This window comes from Poeciliopsis prolifica, unplaced genomic scaffold (assembly GCF_027474105.1).
Source record: "Poeciliopsis prolifica strain line A6 unplaced genomic scaffold, Auburn_PproV2 SCAFFOLD002, whole genome shotgun sequence".
In the NCBI taxonomy this organism is placed as follows: Eukaryota; Metazoa; Chordata; class Actinopteri; order Cyprinodontiformes; family Poeciliidae; genus Poeciliopsis; species Poeciliopsis prolifica.
Genome location: NW_026562377.1, coordinates 16,925,597 through 16,946,739, shown reverse-complemented (window position 1 = coordinate 16,946,739; position 21,143 = coordinate 16,925,597). Strand labels below are relative to the sequence as shown.

At 38.1% G+C, this 21,143-nt stretch overlaps 1 protein-coding gene across 4 annotated transcripts; it reads right to left on the bottom strand.

The window, feature by feature from the left end:
- Positions 1 to 831: 831 nt before the first annotated feature.
- fyco1a (FYVE and coiled-coil domain autophagy adaptor 1a) lies at positions 832 to 19,653 on the bottom strand. 4 transcript variants are annotated; one of them, XM_055052385.1, is made up of 18 exons: positions 19,598 to 19,653; positions 18,217 to 18,314; positions 17,720 to 17,826; positions 17,399 to 17,524; positions 17,102 to 17,208; positions 16,501 to 16,644; positions 16,161 to 16,254; positions 13,563 to 16,067; positions 11,692 to 11,784; positions 11,014 to 11,132; positions 10,764 to 10,931; positions 9,967 to 10,119; positions 9,604 to 9,833; positions 8,290 to 8,443; positions 3,820 to 3,906; positions 3,516 to 3,726; positions 2,772 to 2,881; positions 832 to 2,249 (listed from the first exon to the last, which is right to left on the bottom strand). In XM_055052385.1, exons 2-18 carry the CDS (start codon positions 18,263 to 18,265, stop codon positions 2,174 to 2,176), a joined length of 4,533 nt encoding a protein of 1,510 aa, XP_054908360.1. In that variant the 5' UTR covers positions 18,266 to 18,314; positions 19,598 to 19,653; the 3' UTR covers positions 832 to 2,173. The 4 variants fall into 4 exon arrangements, with proteins under 4 accessions (XP_054908360.1, XP_054908369.1, XP_054908377.1 ...); XM_055052394.1 differs by having other exon boundaries at positions 18,217 to 18,311; positions 19,598 to 19,648; XM_055052402.1 differs by lacking the exon at positions 19,598 to 19,653 and adding an exon at positions 19,447 to 19,517.
- Between the last annotated feature and the right edge of the window lie 1,490 nt (positions 19,654 to 21,143).

The window sequence follows — 21,143 nt, the reverse complement described above, 5'->3', positions numbered from 1 at the left end:
GCAAACGGTATTAAATTAAGTAGACAGACACCAGAATCCGAAATGGATGCTTTTATTTTGAAGTCTAACACCCTGAGATGGCTGGAGATTCTGATTTGACAGTCCACGTTGTGTCGCCAAACTACAATACATTGCTATAATGTTCCCGCTGCGACCTTAAGCTTAATGCATGGTTCTATATGATAGGCTAATAAATTTACGCAAACTATTAAGTGGAAGGAAAATGATTATATACAGAGTTTGTATTCAGCACTTTGAACCACATTTTGATGCAGTTGCAGCTGCAGGTATTGTGGTATGTCTCTACCATCTTTGTACTTCCAGAGAGTGCATTATAAGCACATTCCAGTTGGCAAAACAGTACAAGCTACGTTTTCACAGATTGTCAGTAGGACTAAAGCAGCACTGTCCAAACTCAGTCCTCCAGCTGTCCTCTTCTTGGATCAACAAACAGGCTGGCAGTAACTGTGCTAAAACAGGGACAGATCTACCTGACTTTGGACACCACATGACTAAGATCTGGACTTTGACTGGGCCATTCTTGCACGTGAATATTCTTTGACATAAACCAGGGGTCTTCAAGATCGGGATTGCTTTGCTAGGACTAATTAGATCACTTCTAAAGGCCATTGGATTTTATTTAGAGGTAAAACCTAAATAAAATCTTAGCAAGATACAATCAAGTTTATCGAAGCAAAGAGAAAATAAAGAGATATGAATACTTTTGCAAGGCACTGTATATTTATCTAGAAAATTATGTGGCAAATTAATCTCTATAAAAAGCTTTTTGGTGTATATCAAGCTATTAGACAAATCACAACAATCAAAAGATAGAATATAGCACATTTCAATTATTTAATTAAAGACACGATGACAATGATCACACATTTTATTTTCTTTAACAGTTGTTTGCTTCTCGCACACAGCTGTTGAAATAATTGAAGCAAAAATTGTATTGCTTTGAAAATAGACTCACAAAGGAAAATTAGAAAATTCATATCTGCAAGTTACTGATAAAGAAAATCTAAATCTTAACTGATCTAAAAAAATATTTTTAGGTAAATGAGGCTTTGCATAGGATTTTACACTGGTTCACGATCCTTAAAAATAAACAAAAACAAAAATCCCTGTGATTGAAACCTAGTTCGATAGGTAGAGTGGGGCTGTGCAAAAAAACTTGATTGTCTTCCTCAACGGTCTGCTCGGACAAACTAAAATAATTTTGCATCACTCAAAGTCTGAAGAGGAAAAAAAAACTAGTTTTAAATAACAGAAAAAAACAGAAAATTTTTAAATGAAAAGCAGAACGTTATTTGACAGACAGAAACAGCTTAAAAACTTGAGTCATGTTTAAACATAAACATTAAAAACACATAGCCATGGCAGTGATTATTAAGAGGCACTTTGAAGGTATAGGAACTTTTTAGCTGACAGTCACAGGAAAGTTACTTTAATGACCTCATAAACTTCATAAAATCTGAAGTTTATGAGGCCCTAAAAACAGGATACTGGAGAACAAATGTATAATAATCATAAAAAGAGTGCAAGCTCTGTGGTTTGTTGTGAAGCAAAAAAAAACTGCCTTTTCCAAACGCTCATCAGCCCCCGATTCCACCGTGACGTAGTGCAAATGTAACATCCAAACAAACTGTTTCAACATCAAATCACAACCACTGCATGAACTTGTGCTGGTTTGTGCAAATTGATTATTAAAGGTTCATTTATCAATAAAAATGTCCACCTTATGAAAATTGATGTGCTAAACCTTTTCTGTGCATTTTTTTTAGATGTGATTTTCGCCTCTAGTGTTAAAAATATGGGATGAAAGACAAATAACTGTCTTTGACCCCATAAAAAACAAAATACAACAATACCTAAACGAACTAAAGTTTGTTTTCTTGGTGAATAAAATGAAGAAAAACATCCAAAAGCTTGCATAAATATTTTTTTAAAGTTATTTAGCATTTTTTGTTGTTGTTGTTGTTGTCTTACTAGGCCCACCTTTAAAACAACAAAAAAACAACAACAAATAATTCAAGAATAAACATTTATGAAGATACTTGGTTTATAATGTAAAAAGAAAATAAAACAAAGTCACTGCATTGATATCTTGTCAGCTTCCCTTCAGTTGCCATAGAAGCGGCAGGTGCACCTCTGTGAGAGTCACAAAGCTTCAGGGTCCATCACTTCCATCATAGATTACGGGCTTCTCCATGGTCAGATGGTAAAACACTTTCTTGGAGATAAACCTGATGGGGGAAAAAAGATAATTAGCTGCTGTGATATGAAAAATGAGGCATCTCATCTACATGACAGCTTGGTGTGAGGTCAGAAAAAAAAAACAAATAAAACAAAAACACCATTTCTGTTTAACAGTCACAGACATAATAATGGAGTTTGTTAAGGTTAATTTCACCCAGTACGATAAATGTTCTGGTCGTATCAGATGTGACCTCAGCCTGTGACACAGTGTAGAAGCTCCGAAATACTACTGGATTTCAATGTGTCACAATATGACAGTAACTTCTGTCACACTACACGATGTAAGAGGTCAGCAGCAAGTACAGACGGTTCACAATCAGTCCATTAAGAAACAGATAGTAAGTTGTGGATTAAATACTAGAGTCAAACAGTGAAAATAGGAACAGGTGGATGAGGAAATATCACATGAGCTATGTCTCAATCAGGCCAAAAAAAAAAAATTTAATAAAATGTCACTATTCGTTTTGTTCCAGTTACACCATTGGGTTGTGTTGGTACCAGCTTCATACCTGGAGAAAGAGTTGTCAAAGATGAGTGTGTAGAGGCCAGGGTGCCGAACTTTCACTTGTCCCTGAATTGTCTCTTTATGGGAATTGCAGCGAGTCAGAGGAATCAGAACCTGAGAGCGGAACAGAAACATCGCCCAATCACAAATCTCAGTTGTGGGCAAAAACTTTTCCCAAACATGTTCCTACAAAGCCTGACAATAATAACTAAATCTTGAAAATGTTGTAACAAATATAGTTAGTGAAAATCATAACATTACACCACAGATAATATTACCAACAAGAGAGATGCTAGGGGCTTTGGTAAAGTGAGAAATAATATCACAAACTTTCTAAAACCATCTGAAATTTTTATGCATATTGTTCACATCAGTCTGACTCTCTTTACCTCAGTCTGTACACCTCTGAAAGCAAAATTACTGCGGTGTGTGGGAGGTGCTCTCATTTTCAGTCAGGAGTTTCTGTAAATAACTTCCATTTTTCAAAGATCCTGTCTGAGTTTGCTGCCTTTCAATCTTCCCAACAATAGAAGAGAGTGTTTTATTCACTTAAAAGATGATGTAACATTCCTGCCTTTGACAATTGCTCTTTTTTTGCTAGAAGAAGATTGCTGTGAATTACGCCTAGAGATGTCAACGCAGCTCAGACGTCTGTGCTGCACTTTTCATCGGCCCTGCTAGAATAAAACGAGCGGTTCCTCAAATCCGCACCAACCAAGATAAAGCACAGCACACTCGGCACGTATACCTTCGCCTGCTCCACTTCACTGTCACTGGACTCCCGGTAAACCACGCCTAAAGAGATACTCTTGGGCTCCGAGGAGAACATCCAGCCGATGGTTGTCTCACAATCTGCCACGGTTATGTTAATGGTACTGTAGCAGCTGGACTTGATGAAGAGCTCCCTGGAGCCGTCACCAAACTGGAGAATATCCTCAACGCTGAGAGGGACAGCGAGTCTGCAAAAGTTCATGTTTTAAGACCAATTAACAAATTGTTGCTTCACAATGACTCAAGTGCAAGAGTGAAATATGTCAGACGTTAATACACACGTGACGTCTCCTGATCTGAGGAGGTTAATCTCCGAGTCCTGGACTGTGGGGACGCTGTCGTCGTCAGGGGCCACCTCTCCGGGGCCACTGCCAAGACGGGAGAGAAATAGAGCAGCATTACATGCTCCAACCAGGAGTCACTGTTGCCATCAGCAGCCTGTTTTAAAGAAATAACTTAGGGATAAGCATCATGTCTATGAATTTAAATTGCACAATGAATAAAACCACTGATAAGTGCCTGTGCATCTTAATCAGCAGCTGGAACATTTTTGCATATTTTGGACCAATTAGGTTTTATTTCAACATAAAGATAACAGACATAACTTTTAGGCGTAGTTATTTTCGTTCTTGCAGACAGATATGTTCTATTTATTTTTGATTTTCAAAAATGTACATAAACTAACCATTTTTTTGTTGTTGTTGTTTTTTGCCTAGCCATAGGCGATACTTTTAAAAGGCCAGAAAAGCATTCCAATTTTATTTATTTATTATTTTAAATTGAATGACAAAAAGGCCAAGCAAAGCTATGATTTGTCAAAACCTAAAACTTGGTGCACAACGGGAATTATTGTGGATTTTCCTTAATTCTGACAGGGTCAAAGTTGTACATACAGTCTCAAATATATTGATATATACACACCCCCACCCCGAAATCGGTCTCTTTCTGCCAAATGAACATTTTGAAAAAATAACAATGTTTGGCTGTGTATATCTTAGCCGGCATATATATTTTTAATCTCTTGTAGATAAATGAAAATCCATGAAGAATTCAGATTTGTGTACTTAATTTATTTATTTTTTATCACTGAAGTTGCTGGTTGTCTTAGTCATCCTACACTGGATAAGGATAACTTATGTTTTAAGTCATAAGTCAAATGAAAAAACAAATGAAACATTAAAATGTAAAACAATGTATTGTGTTACTGTGATTATTCTACAAAGGCAAAACCTGAGAGGCAGCAAATTCAAAATAGTGTTACGTATAGACATGCTAAAGTATAGAAATTAGTCAACCATTTCTCATTTCTGCAAATTATTCCTCACAGCTCTTCGGAGTGATACACTCTGAATTTACCAGCTGCTTGTTGAAACTTCCTATTATCAGAACAAAATATAGTTGTGTAACTTCAAGCATGAAGTACATTGTGATAAAAATTGTATACATATAATAAAGGGAACTATACTTCCACAGAAAGAAATTCCTATTGTAAATGTTTACTACGTGAAACAAGCAAACAACTGCAACCGAGTACTTCTTGTTTCCTGAAATTCAGTCTATTTTAAATCATAAAGTGAAAACGAGAGAGAAGATTTCAAATTACAGTGTAACACAGCAGGCCCAAAACGAAGAAAGCATATTTACAAAAACCCTCCAGAGGCTTCTCATATTCAAACAAGCAACAAGCTACGTTTGTTGCTTGTTGCAACAAACAAGCAACAAGCATCAACTTACTAACATTGTAAGCTGATGTCTTGCTTATAACAGGAGCGCAAACAGCAATGATGGAGAACAGTCTGCTTCTTTTGATTCAGCCTGATAAAACTGCATTGTTGATGACACTAATTAAAAGCCACCTTCTTGGAGATGATTAATGCTGCAGCATCTCTCTGTGGGCTTCATCTGATCCAGACCAGGAAGTAGCAAACAAACAGATTGAAAAATCAACCAACTGTGCCACGTTTTATCTGCACCACTCAGCCCTGTCTGGTGGCATACTGGGTCAGCACCGGGCCCAAAAGTGGCAGATAGCCAACTGAGACCTGGCTCGATGATGTATCATTTTGCAAAGTGTAATCCTGCTGGTTAGGTCACATTAGCTCAAGCCAGCAATCTGAAATTTTATGCCAACATTTCACACCTTTTTCTTTTAAATGGCCTCATAGGATCATAAATCAAGTCAACGCAAACGTATCCATGCAGGAAGCAGCCTGGGATTTTAACCCGTTTAATCCCATCCAATCTGACTTCTAGAAGCTCTAAAATAATTGTTTTGACTTTTGGCAGCCAATTGAAGTTTTCAAATGAAATGATAATGTGTCTGCTTTAAGCAATATTAATTTCATGTATCTAGTGTGAAAGGTCACGTGACCAGACCTCTTTTAATAGTACTGGAACTTTCTTCTGGTGATTAAATACTTTTATTTATTTTTTATTTTTTTCCAAAACGTTACCCTAATTCTGCATCATATAAAAGCTCTGATGCACACGGAAAAACATCCTCATGTCAAATCTAACCTTTAAGTGAATTTGCATGCTGAGCAGGTCAATAGGCTCCACACTGAAAGCTTTTTCACAGGAGCAGGAAAAGAGTTAAGTGGGCAGTTTTATCAAAAGTTTGACCGCGTAAAAGATACTATTTGTTCCCATGATACGTTTCTTTCTTTCTTTTTTCTTTTTTTTTTATCTTTCTGTAAAATCCCTACAGTTTTCACTACAAGTCACGGATGCATGCTTAGAAAGACCTAATAACTTTATTTAATGTGCATTCGCCTTTGTATTAGCAATCCGGTTCCATGTTGATCAATAATTGAGGCCATCCAGGCATCCAACGTCAGTGCCAGAATAAACAGTGCTGGAGCTACACAATAATTAGTGCCGATACTTACCCACCACACAGGCTGACAGATGTCTGCCAGAACCTCACACCAACAAAGACTCGTAACGTAAGAGTTGAAATGGCGACAGTTCCCACGTGACTAAATGTGGCCTCTATGCCTTCTTCAGTAGCTCTATTAATTTTATGTCATATTTAGATTAGCCCATAGAATAATTTTTCTTACAGCTTGTAAGAAAATGATTTGCCTAACATTTCTTTTTTCTTTTTTTTTTTTAAGCAAGTTTTAAATCTTGTTCAAACAAAACAGCAAAATCCTCAATTTCAGCTATTTTTTCAGTTTTGGGATTTTCAAACACTCATCAATTAGTGTTTATTCCCGTGACAATAAATCACAATTTTTATATTAACTTTTGTCCCATTATATAAATTTGCATAGATGCATTTGTTCCAATTAACAATACATGATTGCAAATTTCTCTGAGTCCCGAGAATCGCTTTTCTTCTCGGTGTGAGGCAAAACTAATCCCTAATCACAACAAATCTTTCTATCATCACACACCTTGATTCAGCTTACTTCCGCATGGAGGCTTAAAGATATAAAGTTGATGCCCAGTAAAAGAAGAAAAAAAAAACAAAAGATACTTCAAACTGTAATTAAATTGCAGCTCTAAAAATCTGCAGTTAAGCTATAAAGACCAAATTACGGAAGCAATCCAGTGAAAAGAGGAGAACCTCTGCAGCTGAAATTGGAACAACTACATGTTGTGCTTGTCAGATGTTTAATAACACAATTTAGGAAATCATACCAAAAGACCACAGGCTGTATGTGACCAAATGTGATGAGCAGCATTATGAAACCCTAAAGCAAACAGATAGAAGTGCACGGCTTATCTGAAGAGAGAAGGTTATGCACTGAAAGAGCAGCCATTAGTACCAAGGCTGAAACAAACGACCAACCTGCACCATTAGAGCTTTCTCTACATAATTTTCAGCTATGTTCCTCCAGTTTGTCATTCGCTACTCTCTTTTGAAATATGCTTACTTCTGTCTGGTTAAATTCTGAGGAGAAGTTGCTTTGTCACATGCATCTACCAACCATCACTGTTTAATCAATTTGCTTTCTTGCCTGAATGTCAAACTCTCCATTAAGCCTAATTAAAGTTAATAATTATGACGCATGCAATTGTATTCCATGTTTTTGAGCCGACGCTGCTCTTTTATCTTGGACGGTGCTACAGACAGCATGCTACTTAGAGGCAGGCATCAAAAAGACAATACAGCATTTTCACCTGAAAACTCTTGATGAACCCTCAGTGGGATACATGCATCTGAAAGACCTTCACACTCCACTGGCCTCCATGCAGCTGCATTAGGGGCAACAATAGTTGCCAAACCATCTGGCAGCTTCACCAAGAGCAGGACAATATGGCTGAAAAGTGCGTCCCTATACAAACATTTTATATGAGTCTATATTGATTTGCTTTTTGCTTTGAATATCTGAAATACTGCCAAACTGAGTGACGTGATATTTCCCGTTTTATCCACAATTTTCTCATTAGCTGCTGCCCTCATTTCAGTCCGCACTGTTGTTCTTCATATTTAAAAAGTTATGAGAAATGGTGGCGAAATCTGAAACAAATTGTTGCTAGGTAACCACAAGTTACTCAGCAGGTAGTTGCTAGGTTACCAAAGAGTGAGAGAGTTGGTTGATGCCATCAGCCTTTCCTCTGCCTACATCCCCCAGAATGCAGTGCAGTTCTGCGTTGGGTTTCAGTGAAATTCTTGAATATTCTATCGGACATATTATCTACTAATATTGATAATGTAGTTATTGCAACATACATAGGAATCGATTTATTTCGCAGCCCTAGTTTTACTTGTTGATCTCTGATAGAAATGATGCTACGCTCACATTTCACGAGCTCCTGGTTGCTGGCGGTCTTGCTCTCCCTCCATCGAACCTCCTGTGGTCTGAGAGTTGCTGTCACTGTCGTAGACGCCGTTCACCTCCTCTTCTGTGATAATGTCATAGCCTCCGTCGTCAGATTTGATACCGGTGTCCGAAACTGGGGAGAAGTCATGAATTTGACATGCATGAGGCATAAACCGAGCAAAGAGTGATTTTTTTAAAAAGTCGTCACCTTGTGTGAATAGAAATTTAAAACTGAATTTATTAACATACAATTCAGTTTACAGTTTGTCATCAATGTCCCAATAGTTTGGACAGAAGATCAAATTTCTGCAAACACACAGATATGTATACTGTGTTTAGGCAAATAGGTAAAAACTACAAACAGTGCCATTTATCGGCTTACAATGAGTATTTGTTTTTTTCTTGCTAAAAGACTTTGTTTGCTTCTGGGTTAACTGCTTTAACAGCCTTACCAACAGAATGGCATTTATGTGTCACTTTTGCACTTGTTATTTTTGGAAATCTTCTCAATCCTAAAACTGAACTACTTATTTTCTTTGTTGACATTTATTCAGCCATTCTCTGGTGAAAATTGGACAAATATCTAGGTGTAAATATAAATATGTAATATTTAAGTATATCTCTCTGTAGAAAAGCTTTAGTCCTAAAATTCCCCATTCATGTAAAAGTAAAGATTTGTGAATCTGTAAAACATAACATATAACCAACCAGAAGTAAAAAAACAGAATTGTTTGTACATGTCAAAAATACATATTTTTTCTGCCGTCAATTGTCTATTTTAAAAATAGATCAAAATAGGCAAAAACATCTTAATCTGTGCAAAATTTAATGCATATATTGTCATATTTACATCCTAGTGTTTCAGTTGTTTTGGAGTTTGTTTCCATCACACCTGTACAAATAACTACTCTGCCTATAATCAGCAATACTGCACAGAAGATATTGAATGAACACATTTGTAATGATGTTTTCTGTTTTTGAACATTTGATACAATCACAAACGTTATTGCAAAGTTAAATTACAGTGTTTGGTTTTTGTAAACTGAATGGTAGAAAGTAAAAGCATTAATCCAAATGCCACTTCCTTCCTTTTTTATGTACAAAGTTGAATTTCTATGACTTAGGTTTCCATCCTTGTTCCTCTATCAGTCAGTCCTTTCACTTCTGCCAAAACTTTCCAGCTGACGGACCAAGTTACCAGTGACCAAAAAACAAAGTCATTTAAACATTGTAGATTTGTGATGTTCCTAAATAAATACAGAAAAGTGTTTCTCTTTGAAACGCGTCTCTCACCTGTTGCGTTGAAAGGCGACTTGTAGGGATGGGGCTCAAGCGGAGGCTGAGGTCCAGCTCTAGCTGGGGATGGCAGCACATCTGAAGAACTCACCTCTGACTCTATGTACTTCTCCACCACCGCACTGTGCTGCATGTAGCAGTCGCTGCAACAGCGCTCCTTCTTCCCACTGTGTTTCGTCAAGACAAAGTTGTTGCTGCAGTTGTAGCAGAAGATGCGGCCACAAACTCTAGAAATAGGAAGCAAAGACCAGAATTTTTCTCCTGTAACAAAGAACTTTGTTTGGCATGTCACGCGATGTTGTGTCCAGTGTAAAGTTAAACTCAGTAGTAAAGTAGCTCTGATGCTAATCTATAACCCACCTGCAGTGATGTCTGCGCACCCACCAGGTGAACTGGTCATTGCAGCCAAGGCAGTGTGTGGCCTCCTTATCAACCAACCACCAGCGCTCCTCGGCTCGTAGTTTTTGCTCAAACTCCAGAGCATCAGACTTCTGCCACAGAGCATCTTTGTCCCTGAAGTAATTCACAAAAAAAAACAGAAAAAATAAATTATGAAAACAAGCAAAGAACAAGAGCTCTAAAAGCTTGAAAAGGTGGATTTGGTAGAACATGTTAATTAAATGCAGTGCTAACAGATTACTTTCCCCTTTGCTCAAACTGTTGACTTTACTGTATTTGCAAACGTATTTTCAAGAATTGAATGGGTGAATAAAGAGGAGAAATGGCTAAGTAATGCCTGCATATGCTAATGTTATTTAGGATTTATTGTTTGATTCAATAAAGAAAAAAAATGGTATGAAAAAGTTGGTTTTCTCTGTGCTTCAGCTCTCACTGTCCTTCTCACCGAATCACAGTAAGTAAAACATTTCAACACTTCCTGCTTCTCAGAGCCAGCTGATCCTTGGAGACAAACAACATTCAGCTTACAAATGAACAGAAATTAATCTGATGGTTCAGGTCACAGTCACAGATAGTCTGGAGTTTTTTTCCACCTACTATGTGTCCTACTTTTTTCTATCTGGGGAAAGTATTGGTGTTGGAGATCCCTTGCTCTAAATGGACGAACCACTTTGGACAAACGGTGTAACCAGGCAACAGAAAAAGGTCAATTCAAACACGGCAATTATTTCCAGAACTGTTAAAGAGAAAAGTCTTACTTAATTAGCTCAATGAGCCTCTCTTCCAGGTTGACCTTTGTGCTGTTGAGGTCTTCAATCTCTGCCGACATAGTCAGATACTGACTTTGTTTCTCAGCCTCTGTTGCTTCAAGTTTCTGCTTCAGTTCCTCACACAGAGTTTGCATAGACAAATGTGCCTCTTCAATGCTGGAGAAATGAAGAAAGTTAGTTATAATTTTATCATGAAAGCATATATTTACACCCATTGAGGGGGGGAAAACAGCCACACCTGGCCATAGAGCTGCTGAGTTGCTGAATTTCGCCTTCGTTCTCACGGATGGTGGCCTCCGTCTGCGTGATGTAAGCATCTTTCTCACCAATTAGCTGCAAATATTTCTCATTCGCAGCCTGCAAAATAAACAGAAAACAATGATGAGACACGTAGCTTAATCTAAGTAAGGGTTTTGTGCTTACATGAATAAAGCAGAAAAGTTTTCAGCGTTTTCCTAGAGAAGGCATAAGAACGTTGACATCACTGTAAGCATAGATAAGCATCCTATAAAAGTTCAACTCTATAGCATAAGTCTATAAGCCTGGTAAACCTCAGACAAACATGATGAATTATCATCTCACTGAGCCAATCACTTGATTAGAGCTACAGAAATCTTCCATCCATCCAACATTCTGCAATCAAAGGAAGATAAAATGCTTACATAATCAAGACGTCTCATTACCTGTGTGAAAAAGTAAAAAAAAGAAACACACTAACATTCCGCTAACTTGCCTATAATCATATACTGTTCCTGCTGAGCAGCCAATAAACAATCAGAGTTGTTAGATATTATATGCCATATGTGTGTCTGTCTACTAAAGCAATCACTGATGGTATGAGACATAAAAAGCATTCACAAAGTAACCACAAACAAACATATTCTAGATTTATTTTTGTTTCTAAACAGGTGAAAACCTTGAGTTCAGACACTTCTGCCTCCAAGCTGGAAACGTTCTTCTGTTCCTCCTCCAGCTGTGCTGAAACCTTCTCCAGATTTTCAGTCACAGCCTGCAATAAAAAAAGAAGAGAAAGACTTGAAATCTAAAAAGTTTAACGCTATGAGAGCAACCATCCAAAAGTCAAATGAACAGCATTTAACCTTTGTTTCTGTACACATATATGCATTACGCCTTCTGACCTAGCTTAACACAACTGACATTTATTAACTAAGTGAAACTTTCTGTCAATAAATTTATTTATGCATTTACTTATTTCATAATGATCTCCCAAAGCCTCTCTAGAGAATTTTGTCCAACTTAATTTCTTGTTCAAAGAAGATACAACAAAAAGGCAAAGATAAACAGAGGTAATTTCACTCATCTAAGCTAACTACTGCTGTGAATTTATCAGAAAAGAGGATTAAATAATTAATCTTACTTTCTAAGGCTATAACTGGGAAAGGGCTATTAACAATTCAAAACACTTCAACTAATTAAAAACAATTTACCATGTTTACAATCCAAAGATAATTAGAGCTAAACACAAAGCACAGGAGAACCTGATGAGAAATTAGAAATATTTAGAGCAATCCAAAAATTGCTCAAAATAAAAAAGAACCAACATGGTGTCTTTCATCCACAGTTAACATGGAACCTTAGACAAGTATTTAATCCTGCACGCAAAAACAGAAAAAAAGTTTGTTTCAACTCTAAATCTACTGAGACATGACTGAAAATGACTGATCAGGCAGGGAAAAATTAGGTAAAGAAGAAACCAATGATAACTCTGCAGGAGCCACAAGCATCCATAGGTTGGGTAAGAGTAGCAAGATGAAGGCCAGTGTTGGGCAAAAACCAGAAAGCAGTCTGCTTTTCAGCGGAAATGTGGAAGAAATTGCATGGTTCAGATTTGAGGTTTAGCTCCAACATTCAGCCAGTTACAATGAAATGTTTTTTATCAAATCATGTTCATGATTTACAAAGGCCTAGTGTGGAAATCTGCAACCAGATTGCTCTTGATAACATTGAATAAGACTGCTAATGAACTGATTTATCCTGAATTTCATATTTCTCCAGAAAACACTAAATGTGTAAGAAATATTGTTGTAGTGACATGCTTGTTCAAAATAATTTTCTATAAAAATTGAATGTCCCATTGAAGAAAATCCATTTATGTAAACATTTAGTGATTTTTTATTTTATTTTAAAAGCTAAAAGTTGTTCTTTAGATATATAACTTTTCCTATCACTGATATTGAAAAATAAGCTAATTTCGAAGATTACCTGACAAATATCTTACAGTCACAACAAAGTGAAAATTTTAACAAATATGTAAAAAAAAAAATAAATAAATAAATAAATAACATGTTTTCTATTAAATATATAAAAGTATCATTCTGCAGCTTTAAGCCATAAGGTAGCAATAATTAAGTTTTTGACTCTACACAAAATGTGTGGCTCTGTATTGCGAACCCCTGGGTCTAGTCAAAGTCAGATGTCTATAAAAATCATTTAAAGTTGTTTCTGACATATTGGTCTTTATATGTACATGCTGTTAGAATAAAGAGGGCATGTGTACTCAAAACTTATCAATATGAAATCTCTAGTGTGTGTATGATTTCTACTTGATTTATTATTCTTCAGAGGATTCACTGATATGTTGATACCCAGTTTCACTGTGCTGTAATTAACATACTTCTTTAAACTGGATGGCAGTGCTTAGGTTTTTGACAAGTAAAGAATACAAGAACATATTCTAACTATTATCAAATCTATACAAAGTTCATTTCGGACCCTGAACCCAGCCAGTAACAGATTACCGCTGATGACTTAACAGGTTGAACTCACCTTTAATTGAGCCTGATGACTCATGGTCTCAGAGCTCATTTGAAACTTCACAGCAGCCATCTCCTCTTGGCAGCATTCCTTTATGCTGTGCACTTGGTTCTTGGCTTTGTCCAGCTCTTCCTTGAGCTCTGTAATGGCCCTAGGAAGGGATTCCTTCTGCGCCAGCTCCTCTCGTAAACTGTTGTTCTCCTGCCGCAGGTCGTTCATGCGCTCCTCAATCCGCTCCACCTCCTTCTCCAACTCTTCGATCTTAGCAGCGTCCCCTGCCAAGTGTTCGCTGGCTTCTTCCCTTTCCGCATTCAGCTTACAGATGGACATCCCCAGCTCTGCCATCTCAGTGTTTGCTCTGTGTAAACCCTCACGGATCTCTGTGTTCTCTAAAGCCAGCTTGTTGTTTTCTGCTTTGAGAGCAGCCAGCTCTTCTCGGACGGCAGAGGAAGAAATGGCTAGTTCGGCATGGGCAGCTGCTTCTCGATCGCGATGTTGAACCAGAGCCTCCTCTTTCTTTTTACACTCCAGGAGTTCGGCTATGTGCTTCTGGTTGAGTGCCTCTGCTTGAGATTTAAGCTGCTCAGTAAGAGACCTCAGCTCATTTCTTTGGCCCTCTGCAACCTCCAGATGTGCTTGGGATTTCAGCTTTTCCTCCTCAGATCTCTGCACTTGCACCTTCAGGTCCAGGATCTCTGCCTGGAGTCTAGAGACCTCTTTCATGCTGACCTCCAACTGGCCTTCAACTACACTTAGCTTGGTAGTAACTTCCTGGTTCTCCTTTGCTTGGACTGAGCTCCTCTCCAGCTGTAACGTCTCTATTGCCCGTTTCTCGGATGTTATCCTTTCAATTAGTTCAGCCTGTTTGGCACAAGTTGCTTCTGCGTTGGCTTTGGCCGTCTCATTCTCCTTCGCCTTTGCCTCCAACTCCTGTAATGTTGACATCAACTTAACAACTTCTTTCTCTTTATTCTCTAGCTGCTCTTCTGTCACGCTGAGCTGTTCTTGCAGACTGACAAATTTGGTGTTTGAAGCCTCTAGGCTTTTTTTCTGTTCTTCGATCTGAATGCGCCCGTTTTTCACGTCCGTCTCTATGCGACTAAGAGTTGCTTTCAAATCATCCAGCTCCTCTCTCAAAATCTGGTTCTCCTGCTCCAGCCGCTTTGAAGTCATCTCTGATTGCTTCGCAGCCATTGTGACACACTGCAGACTCTCATCCAGACTGCGGTTCTCCTCGCGCAGCACTTTCTCTTTTTCATCCACTGTCATCTTGGCATCGTCCACCTGGCCTCTGAGCTGCTTCTCTGAAGCTCTCAGAGCTGCTAGTTCAGCTTGGAGTGCTGCTCTGTCCTCTGTCATCTCATTTTGCTGCTCCTCGTTTCTGCTCACTGTGGCCTGCAGCTTCTCTTTTAATTCCTGTAAACTGGCACACTGCATCTGGTAGTCTTCCATCTTGGCAGCCTGTTCGTTGATCTTAGCCTTGTGCTGATTGAGGCTAATGGTCAATTCGTCTCTTTCTGTGGTCAGTATTTGGTTCTTGGCTTCAAGCTTCTGTAGTGCCTCACTTCTGGAGATTAATTCTGCTTCTCGGTTTGTAAGCTGCACAGTAATTTCAGCCACTTTTCCCTCAAGAGACTCTTTCAAGTCGTCAACATTCTTCTGCATCTCTTCGATTTCTTGTTTTGCGCCCCTCTTCACCTCCTCTAACTTTCGCGCTTTCTCCTCTAGAGATTGTTGGACGTCCTGCAGCTGTCTTTGTAGATTGTTTGCCTCCTTTTCTCTCAGTGCCAGATTCCCCTGGAGCATTTCCAGAGTACTGAACTGTTCCTCCACTTTTGCATTCAACTTGGCCTTCTCCTCAGACAAAGATGTAACCAACGCCTCAAGTTTTGTTTCACTCTCCTTGGACTTCATCTCATTAACTCGTACCTCTTCCTCCAGTCTTTCTACCTGCCTCCTGTTTTCCACCATCTTAGCTTCGGCCTCCATCTTCACTTTCTCTGCTTCTTTCAATTTGTCCAACAACTCATGAATCTTAAGCGCTAAATCAAAATGACTGGCAGCCTGCTGGCCTTTCTCATCTAGAAACCCATCCAACTTAGCCATAAGCTCCATGTTCTTTTGCTCAGCAGCTGCCAGCTTTTCCTGTAGCGAGACAAGCTGAGTTTCCTTTACTTTTTCCTCAGCCCTGAGTGCTTCCACCTGTCTGATTAGGGCAACGTCTCGCCCCTGCAGGAGTCTGAGTTCTTCCTGCAAGTCCTGGTGTCCTTCTTGAGCAGCAAGCGACACGTCAAGCTGCCTTTGAAGCTCTTCAATCACTCCTTTCAACTCGCCAGACTCCTCGCCAAGCTGCTGAACCTTATCAAGGAGATCTCTCTGCTTTAGTTCTGACTGATCCAGCGCCAGGCGAAGGTTTTCAACTGCGTTGTGATCTTCCAAGCAGACAGGAAGTGAATCATTCAGATCATTCAGCAAACTGTGCCCATAGTCTGGGCTGGAGGCACACTCAGGCGCTTGCTACATGTTTGATAGGGAGAAAATAAGAGAGGCAGTAATTCATGTATTTAAATAGATTTTATGTGATTATTATTAATTGCAAATGTTAATTACCAGGGAATAGGAACTGGCCAGACTATTAATACTGGAACTACGACTTGGTGGTTTCCACATGTGGCCAGGTGAATTTGCACTTCCCACTGTCCTCCTGTTTGGAAAATAAGGAAGTCTCTTACAGTAAAATATAACTAATGCAGTTTTGTGGTTGTTTCTAGTTTGTTTTCACGAGATCAGCTTTAATTAAAAGACAATAAGTATTTTTGATTAAAATGTTCCAGCTTCTCTCTCTCAAACTTTGCTAATGGAAAACGGCAGCACAAAAAACTCATTCCATTGATTTTAAGGCATGATGTGTGTTTTGTATTGTGATTTCAGGTTTTGTCTGCTTTAATACCTTGCAAACGTTGGCCAAGAAGCATCGAGGTCATGACCTCTGGAAGCCACATCGAACTGGACCTCGGTGAGCTCATACAGATGATTAATTATGTCAGAACTAAGGTGGGGCTTCAAGAAGGGGCTCCTTGCATAGTACCAGTCACTGTGGAGAGATTTAAGGACTGAATGATGAGGAAGAGTAGTAAACTGAGAAACAATATTTCAGAGTTATATCAAAAAATATTGATGATCTCCTGGATGGAGGATGAACAGCTTAACAACAGAAAACTAATGTTGTATCAGTAGTCTGAATAACTCCACTTGAGATGATTAGCCACATTTAAGTACATTGTGAAGACTTGGATTGAGGCAGCTTGTACAGAAATTAACCAGAAATAGAAAAAAGAACTGTTGTTTTATATTTTTAACGTACAGTAAACTAAGTTTGAGATAATTTTGAAGTCTGGATTTACTCCTATAACTGAAGCAGGAGGGAGCAAAATGTGGTTTACAGCATTTAGTCTCATTATAAGTAAAAATCATAAAACACTGAATATTGATGTGTGCATGGTTAGATTCACTATATGTAAAAAAAAAAACCCTGACATTTTTTGTTCTACCTGGTGACTCTCTGGTTCATCAGGCACTGCTGCAGGGTGTCAGCCAATCGCTGATGAACAAGTGAGTAGCGTATAAATGCTCGTCCCTTTCCCAGAGACGTCCTCAGCTACAGAAGGAAACAGAAATAATTTTATACATAACTATCACTTAAATAAAAATAACATAACATTTCTTGGGACATAATAGAGCAACAAATTAAAGCTACATGAAAATAAATCTTAAACATATGGCTATGTTATAGTCTCATATATTTACTGAACTAAAAATAATGTCAAAATGATAAACAACAGATGCACCTCTGGAATGGATTTGACAAAACGGATGCCATCATTTGCTCCTTTGATCTTAGCCAAGCAGTCATTGAAGTAATCCCAGTAGTCCTTCTTGGTGCCCAGAAAAGTTGTTTTCTCCTTTTGGTCGAACTAAAAAAACAATGTGAAAAAGAGGCTCAAACTCTACTTTTTCACAAATAGAAAAGAAAATCCTGCATTTATCTTAGAACTGTGAGAAATATGTCAAACATTCCTTTATGTTCTTTTAATAGTTATCTACTTTTTAGAAATAAATTATGCAATTTCCATTGATGAACCAATTTACCAATGAATGCGAACTCCCACCTGTAGCAGATACTCCAATTTGTAGGAGAATTTATGCAGATTGATGCTGTCATCTGTGATTGGCTCTCCACTTTCTTTGTATTCCTTTGCAAGCTCTGCAACAGCATCTGAAGTTCACATACAGATCAGAAGAAAAGAAAATGGTTTACATCCAGAAAAGTCACCCCACTAATTCTTCTTCGTTCTCGTTTTAGTCGACAACCGTGCTGCCCATAAATGAGAACATACACACATTACATCTTTCTGTCTTTAAAAAGACTTTTCATTGATTTCCATTTATTTCTATAGCCTAACCCTGAAACTAAACCACCTTTAACCATTACATGCCTACACTTAAGTCCTAAATCTAATCCGTAAACCCAAAACTTTTCACAAGGCCTGCACTTCAGGCTCCATAAGGAGCCCTGGGTCCTCACAGTGTAGTATTTGTTGAAAATACAAGCCTTACAAGAAATGCTAAACAACACACACATGCACGCAAACATAAGATGACGCACCATGTAGATCTCGGATAATCCTCTGAAGCTGGCTCTCTCCGACCGCCATGGCCCCTCTTGTTGCTCTCTGAGTAAGTCACCGAGTCATATCCAGCCTGCTGAGTCAGAGAATCACAATAAGTATGGAACAAAAGATTGTCACAATTGCTTCCACCATGATCTTGCGTGGACATAAGATAAATAAACCATAATCCATGGTTAAATGGTCAGAACATAAACCAGGTCAAGGAAGAAAACTATTTCTAGACTAGTAATTATGTAAAAAGTCATACATGTCATAATACCGAATAAAAGAGGGTACACTTTGCATGACTTTATGCTAAGTAGTTCACATAATTGAAATGTCAGTCACTGCATTTCCCCATTCACTAAGTGATCATTTGGCAAAACATCAGAATGCGTAATGCACACTGCCAGGGCATAAAATTATGACACCAGCCTTATAGTTTGTTGTAGCACCTTGCAACGTGTTATTAGCATCAAATCTTTTAAGTCCTAAATGGTGCAATATGGGGCCTCAAGAGGTCAGACATCAATCTGTACCACCTTTTGCAGTTCTCCTAATTATGTAACCATAATCACTGTGGTGTACTGTCAGCAGTGGACTCCAGGCAGTTCAAAATGATGTCTGAAACTAAAAAACACTCCCAACCTTTTGACATTCTCACCTATTATTACAGATTAATTTCTCACATTTTAACAGGAAATATAATATCATCATGGAGGCAACAGAAACTACAAAACATATGTCCTTGCCAGTGAAATTGAGTCACTGTGTTTACATTTCTTTAAATTCAATAAAGCCAGAATAGGGACATGTAACATGATTTTATCAATTAATCTAAGTGTTAGCTTGTCCTGCCACTACTAACAGGAGTGTTTGAACACTCCTCTGAGAAAAATGGCAATACTGAAGCAGAGTAAACTCTCTCATGACAGAAAATTCATCAAAAAACATATTTATTACAAAGACAATTAAATACGGACACATGTCCTTACAGCTGGCGCAAATAATGTGCTGTGTATTGAAAATGTTGTTTGACACAGAAAGCTAGCACAACTCAAACGTTCAACCAAATTGTTCTCCAAAAGCTAACTTGAGGTAACGCGAATTAAGTTAAAATGTAACACGAGTAATAATGGTTTTACAGCTCTGAACGGGTTACTCTGAAATAAAAGCGGGAGAAAACGCACGTAAAATAACTTTTACAACTCTCCAAGAGTACTTACACAAAGGATTTAACACACAACGCCAAATAACTCGGAAAGCCCGCAATAATAACCATGACATCAACACACAGTTATTGTTTGGACAAATTAACATCTTTCTAAACGGTTTCTAAACAAATAAAAACAGAACAGTTCTTAAAACTATACATACTTCTTTTAGATGTGAGTTAAACCCATAGCGATGAACTGTGAACAGTCAAACTTGTTAAGAGTCATGTGATTGACGGCACCAACTGTCCAATGAGAAAGCGCCCTGAAGCCGTCTGACCAATCACCTGGGGCATGTGGGCGGGACTTGGAAAGAGAAGGTTTGGTTGATTTCTCACAGTAAACACTGCGGTCATGTGATCAATGACGCCTCACTGAATGCCCCACTTCTTTTTTTTTGAATGAAGAAAGAGGTCAAACTTGCGTATAGATTTATTTGAAGGGAAATCAAAACATCTCATCATATTATTTCATGTTGTTATCTCCTAAATTATCTGTTTGAACTCTGTTGAACTTTGACACTAACTTTATACAAAACTCCAACATACGTGGAAAATTTCTTTACTGACTTGAATGATCTTCTGTCTCTCATATGCATTGATTATGATTGTTGAATAATTGTTGGTGATTTCAACATTCATGTGAACAAACCCCAAGACAGAGGGGCAAAAAAGCTCTTTAATATTTTTGAAAATTTTGGTTTAACACAACATGTCAAACAAGCAACACACACTCAAGGACACACACTGGACCTGGTTATCAGTAAGGGTGTGAATATTTCCAATATCTCTGTCGGATCACTTCGCTGTTATCTTTGAAAGATTTTATTATTTAACCCACTTGGAAAAACAGCTACTATCACAAAGCGTTCTTCCACAGAAAACACAGCAAAAACATTTAATCAAATCTACTCTTCTTCGTCACATGTAATGATGTAGATAAGTTGGTAGATGATGTTCAGTCTAAAGTTTCATACATCATTGATTCTATTGCCCCAATTAAAGTAAAGGTTGTGTCTGGTAGGAAGAAATCTCCATGGAGAAATGCACAAATAGTTCGATCTGCAAGACAACTCTGTCGCAGGGCAGAACGAAAATGGCGTAAAACTCAACTTCATGTTCATAATGACATCTATGAAGAAAGACTATGTAATTATCACTCAACACTAAAACATGCAAAGGAGGCTTTCTTTGCAGATGTCATAAACAAAAACATCAACAATGCTCGAACTTTATTTGCAACAGTTGACAGGCTCACAAACCCTCCTGTGACGTTACCACCTGAACTCCAATCTAACAAGTTTTCCAGTTCCTTTTCAGAGAAAATTAAAAAAATCAGAGGATTAATCTGCACATCAACTCTAAAGCCAGAACCATTGCAGTACCTAAACAAAACAATTACAGGAAAAATTACCCATTTTCAACTACTTAATTATAAAACCCTAGAAGAAATTATAAGTCAATTAAGTTCAAGCTCCTGCTGTCTGGATGTCCTTCCCACACATTTCTTTAAGAAAGTCCTGCCTGTTATTGCTACTGATCTGATCCAAATAGTAAACTCTTCACTCACATCAGGCGTTTTCCCCCAGGCTTTGAAAATAGCAGTCATCAAACCACTGTTAAAAAAGAACAACCTGGACAAATCACTATTGCAGAATTACAGGCCAATCTCAAACCTCCCATTCATCAGCAAAGTTATTGAAAAAAACT

Excerpts from the sequence above, each read along its gene's own strand:
- fyco1a (XM_055052385.1), bottom strand. The coding sequence starts at position 18,265 with ATGGCGGTCGGAGAGAGCCAGCTTCAGAGGATTATCCGAGATCTACAT. Across the intron at positions 16,645-17,101 it reads ATGAACCAGAGAGTCACCAG|TGACTGGTACTATGCAAGGA; the intron begins GTAGAACAAAAA and ends ATCTCTCCACAG. Across the intron at positions 16,068-16,160 it reads TGGCCAGTTCCTATTCCCTG|CAAGCGCCTGAGTGTGCCTC; the intron begins GTAATTAACATT and ends TCAAACATGTAG.